General features: G+C 51.8%; 1 protein-coding gene across 1 annotated transcript; it reads right to left on the bottom strand.

Moving 5' to 3' along the window:
- Positions 1 to 442: 442 nt before the first annotated feature.
- On the bottom strand, positions 443 to 17,356 carry PES1 (pescadillo ribosomal biogenesis factor 1). Its single transcript, XM_044243913.1, has 15 exons — positions 17,258 to 17,356; positions 12,476 to 12,555; positions 11,563 to 11,716; positions 10,220 to 10,329; positions 7,277 to 7,448; positions 7,097 to 7,186; positions 4,431 to 4,547; positions 4,229 to 4,303; positions 3,912 to 3,998; positions 3,645 to 3,775; positions 3,274 to 3,399; positions 2,965 to 3,149; positions 2,371 to 2,537; positions 2,078 to 2,239; positions 443 to 961 (listed from the first exon to the last, which is right to left on the bottom strand). Exons 1-15 carry the CDS (start codon positions 17,279 to 17,281, stop codon positions 878 to 880), a joined length of 1,764 nt encoding a protein of 587 aa, XP_044099848.1. The 5' UTR covers positions 17,282 to 17,356; the 3' UTR covers positions 443 to 877.
- Positions 17,357 to 18,754: the final 1,398 nt, after the last annotated feature.

The following is an 18,754-nucleotide window of genomic DNA, read 5'->3' as shown; positions in this document are numbered from 1 at the left end:
CAGGAAGGAAGCTGCAATGACGGCCCAGCAAGGGTCACAAGTCAGACTGCATGCAACACCCACAGGGGGTTACTGGACAATTCTGCCCATGAGCCTACAAAGTAAAGCTAAGTACCCACGACTCAAGCCGCACAGAGCTCTCAGGTGCTGGCTTCCCCATCCTGGGCTCACTCTAGCAACCAGTTACCACAATCACAGCTGGTGTTTGGAGTACCTTCCTTCCCAGGCACCCAGACCTATGGAGTCTGCACAACACTATCACTGAACCCTCCTCCCCCACCCCCATCCCCCAGAGACGTACCAGAGCTTCTACCCCTAATTTACATAGAAGGAAGCAATGTTCACAGAGGAAAAAATACCTGGGCTGGAATGTGAACCAAGCGCAGATTCCACTTCACTAGGTGGCCCTCCTCCAACCCCATGAAGGCTCATGAACACAGAATTCAACTGGTTCTAAAACTCCAGCTGTTTGGTAACAAATGCTTCCCCACCCTCGCCCCACCACAGCAGCGGGAGAATCAAAGGTCCAATCCTTCAGGGGAGGTGAGGACTGCAGGAAGCCAGGAGAAACAGAAGCAGCCCCTGAGAGGCTGCTCAGGCCCCTACAGCACCCCCAACCATGCCACTGACTCCTGGGAGCATCAGGCTGGGCTGGGCACAGAGGCCTCTCCTCTGCCCAGTCACCAGCAGGGAGCTCCATCCAACGGAGGCTGGGGCTCCAGCCAGAGAGCCTGAGAGGAAGCCAGGGCCGGCAGGGGGAGGAAGGGGATGAAAACAGAAGAGACTCTGGTCTGCCACCAAGCCTGGGTCCTCCGGCCTGCCTGTGCCAAGTCCAGCTGCCGAGAGCGGGCCGCACCCATCCAGAGGCTGCCGCCACTCACACTGGCCTGGCCTTCTTGGCCTTCTTCTGAGACCTCACAGCCTCGTCGTGGGCTTTCCGCTTCTCTGCCAGTTTGTTGGCCTGTGAGGAGGAAGGGGGGATAGAGCTGTGACTGTGGGCTGCTTCTCCTCCTACTCAAGGCTGTCCCTTAAAGGTAGAGCTTCCAGGAAAGTTAAAGAGGCAAATGACCAAGAGGAAAAACAACTATCTAAACAACCTCAGGCAATAAAATGGGCTTTTTACCTTTGCTTTCAGGGCTCTATGATTTAATGGGCCCATAACAAGTTAGGAGGATCCCAGGCTCCAGAGCTAGAAGCAACTGCCCCGTTTACCTTCCTCCTCGGGAAAGCTGAGTGCCAATCACCTTCACCGGGCTGCTGGGGAGGAGTCTTTCCCCTGGGGCCCATTTGGAAATATCTACTACAAAACACACATGGGCCTTTCAACCTGGCCAATTACATGCCTATGAATGGACCCTGCAGGGACTTCAGAGGAGGCAGGGCTGCGCTCAAGGGTGTTTTCTAAGAATGCCTCAAATTGAAAAACAAACTGATTCTATCTAGAGAACAGATTACTTGTATGAGGTCATAGCAAGAAATTCACTCTATGATTAAATGAAAAACACCCTCTAAACCACCTGTACGTAGCATGATGGTTCCAAAACCCTGTGTTATTACACACACAGAAGAAACTGGGGCACTATTCTACAGATCACCCCAGAAGCAGAACTGTGAGCCACTCCCACATCATTGATTACAGAGTTCTGGTGTGCAAAGAACTTCACAAAAAAATTTTTTTTTTTTTTTTTTTACAATGAGCACCTCTGGCTTTGTGAACAAGAGGAAACAAAACAGAAACCTAACCAAGACCTCCACAGGCCCTCCTGCTTTATGCACATCTGTTAAGCGGTCATTTGCGAAAGCGGGCCTGGAGTTTGCTGAGACAGCTCTGTCCCCAGACGCCAATAAACTCGGAAAGAGCTGGGTGTCAGAAGGAAACTGACCTCTGAAAAAAGCCCAGGCACAAGCTGCTGACACCAAGATGCCAACGCAGGCCTGCATGGGGGCCCCAGGGGCTGGGCCAGGCCAGACCAGCAACCTCAGAAAAAATCTAAGAAAGGACCCAGAGTCTGCACAGAGGACAGTCAGCCGGCCCCCAGATTCACCTGGGAGTCTCAGGCAGGTGACAGGGACTCACCTCTCGGATTTTGCGCCTCTTGCCGAACATGATCTTGTTATAAAGGTACTTCTCCCGCTTCTTCATCATCATGATGGCCAGGCGCTTGGCTTCATTCTCCTCCTCCTGCGCCAGCCTCTCCTTGTCCTCCAGCTTCACGGTGCCTTCCATCACTCTGGGTTTCTGGGGACACAGGGCAGACACTTGTGGATGCTGGGTCCCCCACCCCCACTGGTCCCCTGGTTCTTGCCATTCTGGGCCGGGGCTGGCACCAAAGATGGCCAGTGGGGCACCTCCCAGCAGCTTCCCAGTACCTTCCCCTCCAGCCTCTGCTCCTCCAGGGCTGTCAGCCGGGCCTCTTCTTCCTTTTCTGAACCAGCCTCTGCATCTTCTTCCTCCTCCTCTTCATTTTCTCCCCCTTCATCACCATCACCATCATTGTCTTCTTCCTCATCCTCCTCTTCAGATTCATCCATATTTTCTATGAAAGGGCAGTGACTTCTGAAAGCCCTGGGAGCCTCCTCTTCTCCTTGCAGGCCGAGCACTTGGGCCCAGGCACCACACTCTTCAGCCACGAAGACGTTCCAAAGAGGGTGCAGGGCTGTCCCAACTGGGACTCCCCCAGGCACCTCTCCCTACAGCCCCAGCTGGCTTCTGAGGAAACTCCAGGCCCCCAATCCCAAGCTCTGCCACCTCCTACATAAATACCCATGACAACTTCCAGACTACTCCTGCTCAGTTACTCTGAACATCAAGGAACAGCAGACTGTAGGACACACGTGTTCCCTCTCCTAAGCCTGACTGTCCCATTCTGAGGAGCTTGCCACCTCTGCAGCTAAGGAGGGAAACGAGGTGAGGCCGAAGCCAACCCGGAGAAACCCACCCACGCCATCGCCTGGCCCACTCACCTGGGTGCTCCCCCCGCTGCAGGGCCAGCAGCTTCAGCTTCTCGGGAGGGACGTAATCTCCCTCCTTCTCCGACACGAAGGGTGAGAGGTGTGGCGGCAGCTGCACTCCGGGGAAGTAGTCTGCCACGGGGAGGAGGAGCCGCGCATTCACACAGTCAAACACCCACTGGGGCTGCACGTAATACCTGGCGGCAGAGACACATCATAGAAGCAACCTGATACCTCCCCGCCTCTAGGGATAAGACAGACCTCTGCCCCCCACCCCGAAATCCAAACAGACGGAAGAAGATGAGAGCCCTGGGGATCTACCTGCCGATAACAGGCGTCTGCTGCCCAGGCCGATCGACAATCTGGTGGGTGATGCAGGAGTCTGTGACGTCATATGTGGCCCCAATGCAGAGAGACTGGTCCCAGGACACATCCCCCCCAAAGCTCCTACAGGCATAGGGGGAGAGCACAGGAGTATCCAGCATGAAGCTCACCCCCCTAGGACACACCCATCCCCTCCCCAACACCAGGATCTCCCCACGTGCTGGTGCTGGACGCTCCCTACGCCCACCCTGGTGATTCTGCACCAAAGCCCTGAGGGGTGCGTGCTGCCACCATCCTGTGTTACTGCGGGACATCTGGTACGGGCCCCAGCCCAGAGCAGGGCACAGCCAGGGCAATCAGCCTCTCACCTGATGACGAAAGCCAGGGCCTCGCGGGGCACCTCACGGTTCAGGAAGAACTTCAGGCCCTCAAAGAGTTTCTTGTGCTTTTCCTGTGCCTCCAGCTCCTTCCTGCGGTCCTCCTCTTGCGCTGTCATCTCCTGCCATGAAAGAGGCTGTGGTGCCATCCAGCCTGCCCACACCCGCACTGGAGGGCAGCAGGCAGAGATGTCCCCCAGCTTCCACCCAGAGCGCTCAGTCCAGCACACCCCCCCAACCCTGACATGCAGTCCTCACCCCATCAGCAGGAAACTCATCCACTTCAGCCTCCTCCTCCACAGGTACCACCACGCGGGCCAGACTGTTACCCAGGGCTGCCAGTTTCTATAGGAAAGAAGCAGGGCCACTGTTTACAGATAGGAGGTCTTGGCTGGGGACATGGTCAGTGGCAGGGTAGGGATAGCAGGAGCAGTGACAGTTCTGGGACATCAGTGGTCTTGGGTTCCAAGGGCAAGCCCTGAGCCCACCCGTCTAGCCATGCATATCCACACCAGCAGGCCAGTGACCACCCTTCTAGGAGGACACAAGGCCAGTACTCTGGAAGCTTCTCTCACCTCCATAGAGCTCTCGGAGTCCAATGCATAGGTGTCCTCACTGGTCTTCGCCTCTGTGTAGGCCTGCCCCTCCAGCTGGGAGGCAAGGAGAAGGTCAGAGGGAGAAGATGCCAGAGCCCCCTGTCTCTGTGTGGGCAGCAGGACTGTGACCCCTGCACACTGAGAAGAACCTGGGCTGGGCTGGGCTGGGCTGGGGCCCTACCTTGGGCGGGTAGTGCAGGTTGAGCGACTGGTAGAGGCGGAAGTTGACGAAGCCCAGCAGTGTGGTGTAGAACTCAGTGAAGGTGGCCATGACCCTGTAGTCAACATCTGTCGGGTGCTGCGGGGCACAGGGGACCCGTTGGCAATGCAGGTGCAGGTAGGGGGAAAAGACGGCACTGGCAACCCCCACGGGAGGTGACTCCAGCCCGCCCAAGGCTCCTCCATGGCAGCCCTGTCTTCAGACGCCTACCCCATGAGAAGAGGCTCTGTGGCGTGTCCCACAAGCACTCTGGAGGAGGCACTGGACAGGGTTCTCCAGGGTTAGGGGCATCCTGAGGCCAGAGCCAAATCCCCAAGCCATAAAGAGGAAGATGAAAGGGACTGGCTGAAGCTCCCTGGCCCCTGCCCCAGTTTTCACTCATCCTGCAAGTCCCGGCTCAAACCAGACTTCGGTCACAGAGGTGGCCTTCCACCACCAGCCTGGCGAGAGCTCATCCTTCACCGTGAGTCATCCCACAGTCTTCATTTAATGTCTTCTCTTGGGCTCGCCTGCTAGCCTCCCCGTGCCTAGCTCCATCACCACCCCAGCTGGGAGAGTTGGCCCTGCAGCAGTCTGTTGGCCTGGGGGGGGTACAACTCAGCACCCTCACACCTTGGCAGGAGCCTTGGAACGAACACTCAATTCAGAGTCCCAGGCCAAGGCCCAAGCCAAAGACAAACGCACAACTCGAGGAACCAGGACAGGATGGGACAACTGCCTGACTCGGCCCGAGGAAGCGCTGGAGAAATGGCAGGAGAAAAGCTGCCTGCTTGGGGCAAAAGCACATGGGAGAGCTACCAACCCGGCAAGTACGGGTCATAACAGGATTCATCTCTGCCCTTGAGGAGTTGATAAAGCAAAACAGGGGAAGGATCTAAGTGCCAGACAAAGTGTCTCGACTCTTGAGCAACACTACCCCCACAACCAGGGAGGCGAGCCCAGCCCTGCTGACCGCCCAGGAGCTGGATGGCAGAATATGCTGAATAATGTCAAAACCGGTAGTGATCACAACATCCCCTTCATGCCACACACGCCCATGACCTTGAGCTATTTCTCTATTCTGCCATTAGGCAGTGTGAGGGTACAGGGACCAAAATGTACTCCACCCGTGCCCCCACTCACACCTCCATCCTTCCAAGAACATCTGCTAGGGAAGCATCTGAGGACTAACTCCGTAACTCCATTTTCCACAGCACAGTGCTGAGCAGGGTCCCATCGCTCCTCCCCTTCCCACCCCACCCCACTACTTGCCTGGGTCCTACTTTGAGGAGCCCAGCACTAGCTACTCAGGGGGAAGAAGGTACATGAGGGCCTCAGTAATGACCCAGGACCGGTCCCCCATCCTCCAGCTGAGAGGAAGTAGTGGCAGTGAGCTGGCCAGGGAGGAAGGAGGTACGGCGGCCTGTTCCCTTCCCCCAGGGCCAGCTGTGCGGAGGCTGGCCTCTACAGGGCCCTATTCACCACCAGGAGAACATACAAAGACCAGTCTGAGCAGCATGGGGGTGGCACATCAGAGAGAAGGAAAAAGAGGGAGGGCTAGAGAGGAAGGAGGCATGGCAAGAAGAGAGGAAGGAAGGAGAAGGAGGGGAGGGACGGGATGGGGAAGAGGGAGGGGCCACAGGCTCTGGCACACATATGGGCCCTGGAGAGTGGGAAGAGAAGACTGCTGAAGGCCAAGGCGCCTCTCACCCATGGACTGCAGCCTGCCCCCAGACAGCTCCACTACCCTGCAGTCAGAGTGGGTTCCAGCCTTGGACCCCTGCCAGCCCAGAGTAAAGGGGAGGGGCCCAGATCCCCAGCTCGCCCTGCAGCACCTGCTAACCTGGTCAGCAAACAGACTGTCCACCCAGGCTGGCACACCTGCTGCTCAAGGCACAGGCAGGAGACCCGGCCAGACACAGGCCCAGAGGATGACAAGTCCGGCAGAAGGAGAGTCTGGCTGAGACCATGCGGGGGACCAGAGGTTAATGCTGCCCCCTAAGGTGGCAAAAGCAGGATTTCTCTCCGTGAATCCCTGCCCAAAATACCCAGTCTAAACCAAGATAAACAGGAAGTAGTGCCTTGTGCTAATAACACCTCATGTCCTCATCCTCCCCAACCTCACCCAGTGCCCCCAACCCTGGGTAGGAGTCTGGAGAAGCTGAGGGGTTAAGCAGAGCAGCCTGGCCAAGGTCTGGCAGCCACTAGCGACAGAGCGGGACGACGATCCCATGGCTCTGAAGGCAGGGCTGGGCTCAGCTACTTCCCGAGCTTTGGCGGCTGCTTACTGGCCACACGGCACTCCCAAAGGGCCTAGCGCCAGGCACTCTACAAGATTTTTTTCCCCTTACATCCTCAGGACAAGACAAGCGGAAAAACATCATTCATGAACCGAGGCACAGAAAGAGGCAGGAACATGTCCAAGGTCACCCAGCAGGGGATGACTGCACACAGGCAGGCTCCAGCTGTCATTATAACACTGTGCAGGACATCCCTCACCCCCACACGATACCCCTGCTGCACTTGGAAACCCAGCACATGCTGGACTGTGCAAATTCCCCCTCTGCCCAAGTCCTGATGTCTGTTAGGAGCCAGAGAATGAGCAACGCCCCAGCACAAGCCCCTGCCTGCCCCACAGGTGTACTCACATCGTGGGAGAAAGCATAGGGTGTGATCCACACAATGGGCTGCCCCAGTACCTCGGCCTGGTAGTAAATGCCTTTGATGGACAGGAAGACCTGGGGGGAGGGCACAGTAGGGTGAAAAGCACTGGGAGGCAGGGCAGGGAGAAGAGCGGCAACCCCTCCCACAGGTGGCCCCAGGCAAACCTTTCGCAGGGCGCGGGAGGCAATGACATAGTGTAGGAACTCCACAGTGAGCCGGCGGCACAGCTGAATGGTCTGCACGTGGCACTTCCCAGTCCGTGGGAAGGTGGAGAAGAGGAAACACATGGAGAGGGCATCATCCAGGTCCCGCAGAGCATCTATGAATGTGGGGTACCTGCAGGCCGAGGAGAGCGGTGCTCACAGGCTTGGGCAGCCTGGGCTCGGGGTGGGGTGGGGAGGCTAGATTCCTCTTCTGCTCTGTTAGTCAACTCAAGAGACCCCATTCCCAAGCAGGTCTTGCCACTCTTATCTCCTGATCACAAAGTTGGGCAATGCCCAGGGGCCTGGCAGCAGCAGCTTCCCCATAGCCTTGGAGAAAGCATGGAATGAGGCCAGGCCCACTTAGCTCTGAGGATCAGAGAAATCCCAAAGGGGGTCCTGAACAGTCACTGCCCACCAAGGACTCAGCCTGGACCCACTTCTATTTGTGGTCAAAGAGAGTGGACCGAGTCTATTTTTCAAGGTAGGAACCGCAGTTCAAAGCAAATACAGTCGTAATGTTCAAAACCAAAAGCAGAAAAATATGACACTGCCCTAGTGTGTGATGGTGGAGAATGGGGGCCAGCCTGCACTCAGCAGCACTCACGGCTTGGCCCGGCCAGAGGTCACCAGAGTGAGTTATGTCTCGTCCCTCCTCACCCGGCCCTTAGTCTGGATTGCAGGAGCAACTGGAACCAAATGCTAAAAATGTTGGAATTTTTTCAGTCCTGGGCAAGGAAAAGCCAGAGCAAAAAAGCGCTTCCAGGAATCCTGTGACAAATTAAGAAGCTGACGAGAACATGCCATCCTTGGCAGGATCCACTACTGCGTGGCTGCCCTGCTGAGGGACGGAGGCCTGGGTCATGAAGAGGACACTGGAGTATGTGTAATGACACCTGGATTCCCACCCCAGCTGTGACCCAGGATGAGTCCCTGGGCCTCACCCAACTCCAGTGATTTCATTTGGAAAATGACACTGTTGGACCAGACTGTTAGTTTAAAACTGGGCTCCTGTAGCTCCCTGGAAATGCCTAGGGACAAGTGGTCAGACAGGGCCCCAGACCTCTCTCCCCTAGCCAGAGCGGCTCTCGGAACCTCTGAACCCAAACTGCCTTCCAGGAAGCCTTCTTTCACAGAAAGCGTTTTGCTGCTTCAAAAAGAGACTCTGAAAGCCATGAGACCAGAGACGGACATGGTTGTTCCAGCCCCAGGTGGCGTCACTCCCTGCAGTGCGCCAGGAGGAACCTGCCAGTCTTCACAGCACACAGAAACAGAAGAAAGGCCGCAGGGACCTCTCCAAAGCCAACAGGAGGAGGGGCATCTGGTTTTCTGGTGTGCAGGCAGAAACTTCAACTGGCCCCTTGTGGTGTCTCCTAAGTGTCCTCTCTCTGCACTTCATGCACAAACACACTAACCTGGCCAGGACCTTTGAAGGAACAGCACCAACTATTTCTGAGACACCAGCTTTTTTTTAGGCAATGGCAAAGGAGATCAGGGCTGGGGTGGGGAGGCGGTGGATTTGGAACTCCATAACCACACTGCCACCTGGTGTGGGCATGAATCCAGATACTTGGCTTTTTCCTAGTGCAAGTTTTGCATTTGCTCCACATGACAGCTGTGTGTCAACAGGCAGGACAGGAGCTATCGTCTCTCTCTCAGAGGAGGACGTACTCGGAGCAGGAACCATTCTCAGGCCGCCCAGCTTGCAGGCTGCAGAGCTGTGGTGAGGACACCCCATGTTGGGCTCCTAGGCCAGGGCTCTCTCTGTGCTAGCCCATGGCGGGACTGACTCAGTGACGCCAAGTCCATCCAGCCCAGAGTGACTGTTCCCGAGCCGTCAGCCCCCAAGGGAAGATGACGTTCATTAGCCCAGGGTTTCTGAACCTTACCACCACTGACAATTTGGGCCAAGCTGTTCTGTGACGGGGACTGTCCTATCCACTATAGGGTGTTTAGTAGCTTCCCTGGTCTTTACCCACTAAACACCAGTAGGACTCCTTCTCCTGCCCCACATCCAAGTCATGAGAAGTGCAAGTATCTCCCGACATTTCCATATGTCTCCTGGGGACCAATTCTGCTACTGGTTAAGAACCATAGCCTTAGGGGCGCCTGGGTGGCTCAGTGGGTTAAGCCTCTGCCTTCAGCTCAGGTCATGATCTCAGGGTCCTGGGATCGAGCCCCACATTGGGCTCTCTGCTCAGCGGGGAGCCTGCTTTCCCCTCTCTCTCTGCCTAATTGTGATTTCTGTCTGTCAAATAAATAAATAAATAATCTTAAAAAAAAAAAAAAAAAAAAAAAAGAACCATAGCCTTAGCCGATGGATGAGTGGGACTACTGAGAAGGCTGGGAAAGAACACTTAAGATTAGGGTGCATGGGTGGTTCAGTCAGTTAAGTGTCTGCCTTCGGTTCAGGTCATGCTCCCAGGGTCCTGGGATTGAGCCCTGCATCAGGCTCTCTGCTCAGTGGGGAGCCTGCTTCTCCCTGTCCCTCTGCCTGCCACTCCCCCTGCTTGTGCTCCCTCTCTGTCAAATAAATAAATAAAATCTTAAAAAAAAAAAAAAAGATCAGAGGCACCCAGCCATGCCTGCCATGTCTGCCCCACGTGCCTGGGGTGCAATCCCAGAACTCTGGCTCTTAATAACCACAGGGCCTTTGCATCTGTTGTTCCCATTGCTTGAACCCTACTTCCCTTGACTGGCTCAAATGTCTACCCCTAGACACCTACTCTGATAAACCCATAGGTAACATGTGTCCCCCAGGTCCCTTCATGCAGTTAGCATCCCACATGGTTCTTGCTGTGACTTGCAATCATTCTAACAATTCGTGGTTTTTTTGGTCTGCTTCCTCCAAAAGGTTACCAGCAACTTGAGCAAAGTCCTGGTGTTAGGACTGAGTCCCCAACTCACCGCTCCTTGACAATGTGATCAAGTTTGTAGTTGGGCTTATTGTCCTTCAGACGCTCCACAGTGTTCCACTCACTCTTCCCATAGGCCTTCCGGAGCTTCCGGACGAACACCTGGGAGAGAGGAAGAGATCACTGATGCTGGGGCCAAGGGCTCCTGGAGTCCCTTCTTCCACCAAAGAGGGACACATGAGGCGGGAGGAGTCTCAGGACCTCCTAAAGCTGACCACATCTGTCTGATTATGCCAGCTGATGCCCTCAGCCTGGGATGTATAAAACAGTGAACTCCCAAAATCATCCCAACTGGCCCACACAGATGAGCAGAGCCAGCCCTCTGCAGCCTGTGATGGATGACCAGAGATGACCACTCTGATGTGCTGACTCCACTACATGAAACATGAAAACATCATGTTTTCAGCCCTATTTTCCAACTGAGCCCAAGTGACCTACTCGCAAAGCAGCACTGGGCCAGGAAAGCTGGCCTTCATTCTGAGCACCAGTCTGTGTGGGCATGAAACAAGCCACGGGTCTAGGGGCCAGGTCATGCAGGAAAATGCAGCTGAAGCCAGGCATTGGCCCACAAGGTCCTCCAAACCAAATGATGTCTTCCCTGTAAGTACTTTCGGCCAAGCCTGCCTCTGGTGCTCTTCAGCTTGGTGGAAGAACCAAGACAGCCATTTCCCACAATGGGCTCACTTCCAATGCAGTGGGTTTAAGTAGTTTAAAAAAAAAAAACAACCCAGCAGCAAAACAGAGCCAGCCACCCATCCTCTGGACTTGAATATTCCAAGGGCCAGCAACTAGGGCTGGCCAGTCTCCTGTGGCCACCAGGTGGCGCCTAGCTCCTCCCAGCCCAGAGCTCAGCTGGGTCCCACTGCTCCTCACTGTCTTGAGTAACAGCAGTCTACTTTCAATGATCAGCATTTGGTCCAATGAGGTCTCTGTTTTCCCTATGGTACTTAAGCAATGAATGGTTTCCATTTATGGAATGGAAAGCCTGGTCTCCTGGGAGTGATTCCAGAAAGAACTTGAAAAGGTGCAGTTTCTCTGGGTGCAGAAGAATACACCAAAGTGTCCCTGAACTAGTACCTTCTTTGCTTCAAGGGCAACACATTTACTCTCTAAAAGATCCAGGCCAAAGGTACAGCAGGTAAAGCATGAATCATTTGCCAGGTTCTGTGCAAATGATTTCCACACGTGATCTCAGTTAATCCTCGAGACATTCCTTTGAGGTAGAATTACCTCACCCTTCTTACTCAGAAAGGTTAAACACTCTGCCCAAGGTCACAGCTACTGGGTCACAGAGCAGCGACAGATGCCATCCGGACCCCAGAGCCCCGGCCTCACCTTGTATTCCCGGAACTTGTTGACGATGGGTTCATGGAGGAGGAACTTGATGTCTTTAAGAAGGTAAAAAGTTCGGGCCGCTGTGGAGCCCTTATTAACCTTCTTCTTATGTTTGGGCTCATGGGGATAAATGCCCTTCAAGATGCACAGCCGCCTGGAAGACGAAGACCATTCCTTCTGTCAGTAAACGTGCTGAGTGCTGGCCACATCAGGCCTGCAAAACAGCTGGGAACGGGGAAAACGGGCCCCACCCTTGGAGAATTCATGTCCCTGTGCAGGACCTGATCAACACAAGTCCGCAAAAATCACCTAATGTAGACTGTCACACATACCAGAAAGGAAATAATCAGGATGCTGACAGGGACCAGATGGCAGGTACCCCTTTAAGCAAAGAGAGTCAGAAAAGGCCTTGCTGAAAAACTGACATTTCAGCCATATAAAAGGTAGAGGGAAAAGCATTCTAGAAGGACAGAGGCTGTAAGGATGGAAAGTGCTGGGTGACCAAAAGTGGGCCAGAGCAGGGCCCACAAGCTGTGGAAAACTACACATCTGACTCTACAAGGAGCTGAGAGTCCCTGGCTGCAGGGGCTCTCAGGATCAGGAGTCTGTTCTGCCAGAAGGGAGGGGACAGGTGACAAAGACCCAGCCAGAGAGCAGCAATGCAAGGTAGCAGTAGGCCCATTCTGATGACCCAGTGTGACATGACCCATTCTTCAGTTTCCCTGCAGACCCACCCCTGGCAAAGCACTGCTCATCAAAGCAAAGCCAGACTAGGGCTATCAGAATTCTAGACAGAATTCGTGGCAGTGTAGGTTAAGACATGGATACAGCTGAGTTTTCACCATCATTGAGTGTGACTCACCACCCAGGCACCTCCCTGCGGTTCCCCTATTCTACTTCTCTCCACCCTTACCTGAAGTCAGCCAGGCTCAGCTGCAGCTTCTTCCGGGCTTTGTTTCGGGTGATGTAGTTGGTGGCGGAGCCTCGTTCATACTTGGGGAGGGAAAAAACCCAATGACCATTAGCACTGATTGCAGTGATGACATCAATCTCTGTGCATGCCTCAGGCCAGAGGCAATAATCACTGTGGACAAGTAGCCAAGAGGCTTCTGGGACAGGAAATGCTATAGAGAGGGAGTCCACCTGCCTGAGCAAGCTCTGTTGCACTGTTCTTGCAGTAAATCAGTGTAAATGACACACACATCTGCACGACGCTGGGGACCACGAAGTCGCTATGGATCAGGTGCTAAGCCAAGCACTTGGGAGTGGCTCTAAGTACTGGCCATTAAGATTAGTGATTTCCACACATTATTTCATTTAATCTCACAACACCATGGCATGGGTGCCATTAAAATTTATTTTACTGAGAATAAACAGACTCAGTGAAATAACCTATCCAGGTCACATAGCTTTTAAGGGCTTCGACTCAAATGCAGTTTGGAATCCTGCGCCTCAGTGCCTAATCCCCTAAGCCAGTTTTTTCAACGTTTTCATTGTAACCAACCCCTACCACAAGAAGCCTTTTTAAACTGTCTCCCCCCTTAACTGTCCCCTCTCACAGCCCCATGAAATGTTACTACAGACATACCAAAGATGTTATGTAATGTGTTCTTTCTTGTTTGTTTTAAAAATTTTGTTTATTTACTTGAGAGAGAAGGAGAGAGAGAGCGTGCGTGTGCTCAGGAGGTGCAGAGGAAGGGCATCTCCAGCACACTCTTCTCTGAATGCAGACCCCTGATTATCTGAGATCACAACCTGAGCCGAAGTCAAGAGTCAGAAGCTTAATCAACTGAGCCACCCAGGCACCCCTGAAATATGGTCTTTTTTTTTTTTTTTTAAGATTTTATTTATTTAGATTATTTATTTATTTAATAAGATTTATTTATTGGGGCGCCTGGGTGGCTCAGTGGGTTAAGCCGCTGCCTTCGGCTCGGGTCATGATCTCAGGGTCCTGGGATCGAGTCCCGCATCGGGCTCTCTGCTCAGCGGGGAGCCTGCTTCCTCCTCTCTCTCTCTGCCTGCCTCTCTGCCTACTTGTGATTTCTCTCTGTCAAATAAATAAATAAAATCTTTAAAAAAAAAAAAAAGATTTATTTATTTATTTTATTTATTTAAGATTTATTTATTTGACAGAGATCACAAGTAGGCAGAGAGAGAGAGGCAGGCAGAGAAGTCGGGGGGGGGAAGCAGACTCCCCGCTGAGCAGAGAGCTTGATGCAGGACTCGATCCTAGGACCCTGGAATCATGACCGGAGCCGAAGGCAAAGGCTTAACCCACTGAGCCACCCAGGCATCCGTGTAATATGATCTTTTAAAGGGCCACAAACCACTGAAATATCTAAGACTCCTTCAAAAGAAAGTCAACAAAACCAAGAGACAACCAAGGAGTTGAGAGAAGATATTTGCAAATAACATATCAGATAAAGGGCCAGCATCCAAAATCAATAAAGAACTTATCAAATTCAACCCCAAAGAACAAATAACCTAATCAAGAAATGTGCAGAAGACATGAACAGACATTTCTGCAAAGAAGACATCCAGATGGCCAACAGACACACGAAAAAGTGTTCAACATCACTCGGCATTGGGGAAATACAAATCAAAACCACCTCACACCAGTCAGAATGGCTAAAATCAACAAGTGAGGAAAAAAACAGATGTTGGCAAGGATGCAGAGAAAGGGGAACCCTCCTACACTCTTTGGTGGGAATGCAAGCTGGTGCAACCACTCACTCTGGAAAACAGTACTGAGGTTCCTGAAAAAGCTGAAAATAGAGCTACCCTATGACCCAGTAATTACACTACTGGGTATTTACCCCACAGATACAAATGTACTGATCCAAAGGGGCACCTGCACCCCAATGTTTATAGCAACAATGTTCATAACAGCCAAACTACAGAAAGACCCTAGATGTCCATTGACAGATGAATGGATAAAGAAGATGTGGTATATAAATGGAATATTACACAACGTTCAAAAAATGGAATCTTGCCATTTGCAACACCATAGATGGAACTAGAGGATATTATGCTAAGCAAAATAAGCCAATCAGAGAAAAGCAATTATCATATGATCTCATTGATATGTGGACTGGGAGAAACAAAGCAAAGGATCATAAAGGAAGAGAGGAAAAAATGAAAAAAGACAAAACCAGAGATAGAGAAAAACCATAAGAGACTCTTAATCGCAGGAAAAAAAACTGACAGTTGGAGGGGTCATGGGTCAGAGGGATGGGGTAGCTGGATGATGGACATTGGCAAGGGTGTATGTTATGGTGAGCTCTGTGAATTGTGTAAAACTGAATCACAGACCTGTACCCCTGTAACAAATAATACATTGTACGTTAATAAAAATAAATTAATTAGGGGCGCCTGGGTGTCTCAGTCCCTAAGCGGCTGCTTCAGCTCAGGTCATGATCCCAGGGACCTGGGATTGAGCCCTGCATCGGGCTCCCTGCTCGGTGGGACGCCTGCTTCTCCTTCTCCCATTTCCCCCGCTTGTGTTCCCTCTCTCACTGTGTCTCTCTCTGTCAAACAAATTAATAAAATCTTTTAAAAAATTAATTAAAAATAAAAATAAAGGGTCACAAATCACTGAAATCTAAACCCCTTCAACTAATTCTTGTGGGTGATACCCAGTTGAGAATGCATGCTCTAAGCCAAAGCCTCTCCCCTCTAGCATTCATTCAAAGGAAAATAAGAGAACCTCTACTACGTTCCATGTATTAAGCTAGATGCTACAAGGACAATGAAGACAGAAGACCTGGTCTCTACCCACTCCCCAAGGAGCATACTGTCTGATGCAACCATGTGGATGTCTGCAGTGCCAACATCCTGTCTCATGTTCGCATCTCTGTATCAATGATAAAGAGCAATAGTGCATTGTACCAAGAATGTCCTTTCCAAACAAGATCATTGTCTGCAGTAAGGCAGCAGGGACCTTGATGGCCAGGTCTAGCTCTAAGAAATAAACCTAGAGCCCCTCGAAGAGTATGTTTATGACCCCCACCTTCAGATCACCCCATCACAAAATACAACCTTCGTTTATTCTTTCTTCCAGAAATTGTCTACTGGGGTTATAAAGATGAGCTTTAGTCTGTCTCAGAAAGTTGGGTCTTCCTTAAAAGTGTTTTCCATTGCTTTACATCACACATATGTCTGTCATCACGCTTATCCTTTTAAATAAACATCAAGTAGATAAGTAGTTCTCAGCTGGGGTGATTTTACTTCCTGGGTGTGTGTGGGATGGAGGAAAGGCAATTAGGCATTTCGGACTGTTGAGTGCCAGTGGCATCTAGCGTGTAAAAAGTTAGGATGCTACTAAATACCCTATGATGCTCAGGGCAGCCCTCTCTACGACAAAGGGTTATCTGGCTTGGGGCGTCAGGGTGGCTCAGTCGGTTAAGCATCTGCCTTCAACTCGGGTCCTGATCCCAGGATCCTGGGGGCTCCTTGCTCAGCAGGGAAACTGCTTCTCCCTCTCTCTCTGCCTGCTGCTCCCCTGCTTGTGCTGTGTTTAAAAAAAAAAAAAGGGCATTATCTGACTCAAGACGCTTGTGAAACCCAGCATTAAAAACTGTTGTGATTTGTTTACATAGCTGCATCTGTGCTGCAAGGAAGATTTTTCCATCTTCTATCTCTGTAATTCCAAACACTGACACTTACTGGTTGTTCAACACTGTGTTGGCTTAAACATAAACAGGCAAGAGAAACTTTCAATATGAAGGAAACAGAAGACAACTACATCTTCCTCACCTTCATCCCTTCCCCAGTCTTTTCACACCACCAAGGTGATTCTCTATACCACGAGAAATCCTTGAAAAACTGACTAGGGTACTTCCCCTTGAGACCTACTGCACCTGGAGTAAAATCCAAGTTCCTCCTGGTGGCTCACAAGCCTTGCACATCTGGTTCCAGTCTAACCACAACCTCACCAAAGGCCATTCTTCCCTTGGTTTGACTATCCCCCAGCCATCCTGATGTCCTAATTTCTTGCACACAGAAAGCCTTTCCCACCTAACGGTCTTGGCACTGTGTGTCCTCTGCCAGGTTTGCTCACTAAACACTCCCACCGCCCAGAACCCATTTGGATCTCCTGATCTTTCAAATTTCAGCATAAATGTCGAATCAGAGAGACCTTCCAACACAACACTAACTGAAGTGAGTATTCTTTTACATTCCCCACCCTTTCACATCACATTTAACAACATGTGATTGTTTCATTTGGTTGTTTAGAGTCCTTTCCCCGCCAGAAAGTGAGCTTGGGGAAGGCAGGGACCACACCTGACTGTTTATGTTTCCCTCCCCAGTGTGCAGGGTAGGTTCAACAGAGAAGGGATAACAAGTTTTGGAGATGATAAACTTGACATAATGGTAAACCTTACGTAATGTTTATTACTGTTTCAATAAGCAATTGTCTTTCCGCCCGGTCTGCATTTAGGGTGAGGCTTTCTTTGGCAACTCCCAACTTTCTTCTACAGCCCTGCTCCAGGGTTCTTTCCTGGACTTCATCGGACAAGGACTGCCCTCCTCGGACCCCTTCTCATAGCTGTCTCTCATCCCGTTGATCCCAGCCGTTTCTGAACGCACGAAGGGCCACGCCAGAAAGGTGCAGTCCCCTGGCACCCTCGCTTCCCCCTCCCTCCCATTCCCCTTCTTCCCAGCACCACCCCTCCCCGGCTCCTGCCCCATTCACCTTCTTCTTCTCCAGGCCTCCCATTGCTCCAGGCTCAAGGGTCTACGAGCGCCGCGCGGGCAGACAGCGCCACTTCCTCCCGCACGTGCCCAGCCTAGGGCCCCGAGGGCCCCACGCCGCGGGCCTGCGCGGGCTGCCCGAGGAGGTGCCTGAGGGAGTCTAGGGAAATATTCGGCTTTCCTCCTCGAGATTTACAACGGAACTTTCTGAAGTCACTGAGACCGCTTTTTAGAGTTCTTTCTCATCTCTGGACATATAACAGTTTTAGTATTTAAAAGAAAGCAGCTATTCAGGCGTTTCTATAGCCATCTGGTGACGATCGCCTGTCTCTATGAGCCCCGTTGCATGTTGGGATGGAGGGTGGCGGAAGGCTTAGCGACCCCGCAGTGCCTTCTGGGATGCAGAGGACAGTCACACTCTGAAGTGAGCGAGGGCCGGTGGGTTGTCATCGTAACGGTTGCTAGGCGCCCTCGGAAAGAGGCTTCTCCTGAGAAAAAGCGGCCGCCAGGGGCGCTTAGTGAGGCTGGGGTGTGTTTTCCTCCGGCTGCCTGTGGCTTTCTCTTTGGCTCATTGGCTGTTGGAGGGGGATAAAGTAGATCAAAAGCAAACTTTTTTACTCAGAGAAGTCTAGTGACCCGAGAGGCCACTTGTATGTTCTGAGCCTTAGCAGTAGATTGAAAAATGACAAAAAGCGAAGCAGAGCTATAGAACTTGTGGTATATTTTAAAGGTACCTTTGGGGGCTCCTGGGTGGTTCAGTGGGTTAAAACTCTTGTCTTCCGCTCAGGTCATGATCTCAGGGTCTTGGGATCGAGCCCCGCATCGGGCTCTGTGCTCAGCAGGGAGCCTGCTTCCGCCTCTATCTCTCTGCCTGCTGCTCTGCCTACTTGTGATCTGTCAAATAAATAAATAAAATCTTAAAAAAATAATAAAAAAGTAAAGGTACATTTGGCACATTTGAGCTTTTAATATGTACATATACCGGGGCGCCTGGGTGGCTCAGTGGGTTAAGCCTCAGCCTTCAGCTCAGGTCATGATCCCAGGGTCCTGGAATGGAGCCCGGCATCGGGCTTTCTTCTCAGCAGGGAGCCTGCTTTCCCCCTCCCTCTCTGCCTGCCTCTGCCTGCCTGTGATCTCTGTCAAATAAATAGATAAAATCTTTTTTTTAAAAAGTACATATACCTTCTGTATTGTGTTCCTCAAAGTATAATTATAAGGTTTATACAAATATTCACCACTGCCTTCGGATGGTGTGTGGTGTGGAGAACAAAGGCAAAGGAAATAGGAAAAAAATTTAAATTTCTTCATAATGTACCTTATAATGCCCCATTCACAAGTACTTGGGACAGACACGGTGATGATCCTCCAGGAACTCAGCTGCCTCAATGTTAATACTTTGCTAAAGTAAAAGGCAAACTTTGGGGCGCCTGGGTGGCTCAGTGGGTTAAAAGGCAACCTTAGCTTGACCTTAGTCGGACCTCCAGGATCCTGTAAGTCT

The sequence above is a fragment of the Neovison vison genome, chromosome 3 (assembly GCF_020171115.1).
Source record: "Neovison vison isolate M4711 chromosome 3, ASM_NN_V1, whole genome shotgun sequence".
Taxonomy (NCBI): domain Eukaryota; kingdom Metazoa; phylum Chordata; class Mammalia; order Carnivora; family Mustelidae; genus Neogale; species Neogale vison.
Note: the sequence above shows the minus strand (reverse complement) of the source record. Positions and strands in the feature narration are given on the sequence as shown.

Excerpts from the sequence above, each read along its gene's own strand:
- PES1 (XM_044243913.1), bottom strand. The coding sequence starts at position 17,281 with ATGGGAGGCCTGGAGAAGAAGAAG. Across the intron at positions 4,304-4,430 it reads ACCTGCACTACCCGCCCAAG|CTGGAGGGGCAGGCCTACAC; the intron begins GTAGGGCCCCAG and ends CTTGCCTCCCAG. Across the intron at positions 3,999-4,228 it reads ACTCCGAGAGCTCTATGGAG|AAACTGGCAGCCCTGGGTAA; the intron begins GTGAGAGAAGCT and ends TCTTTCCTATAG.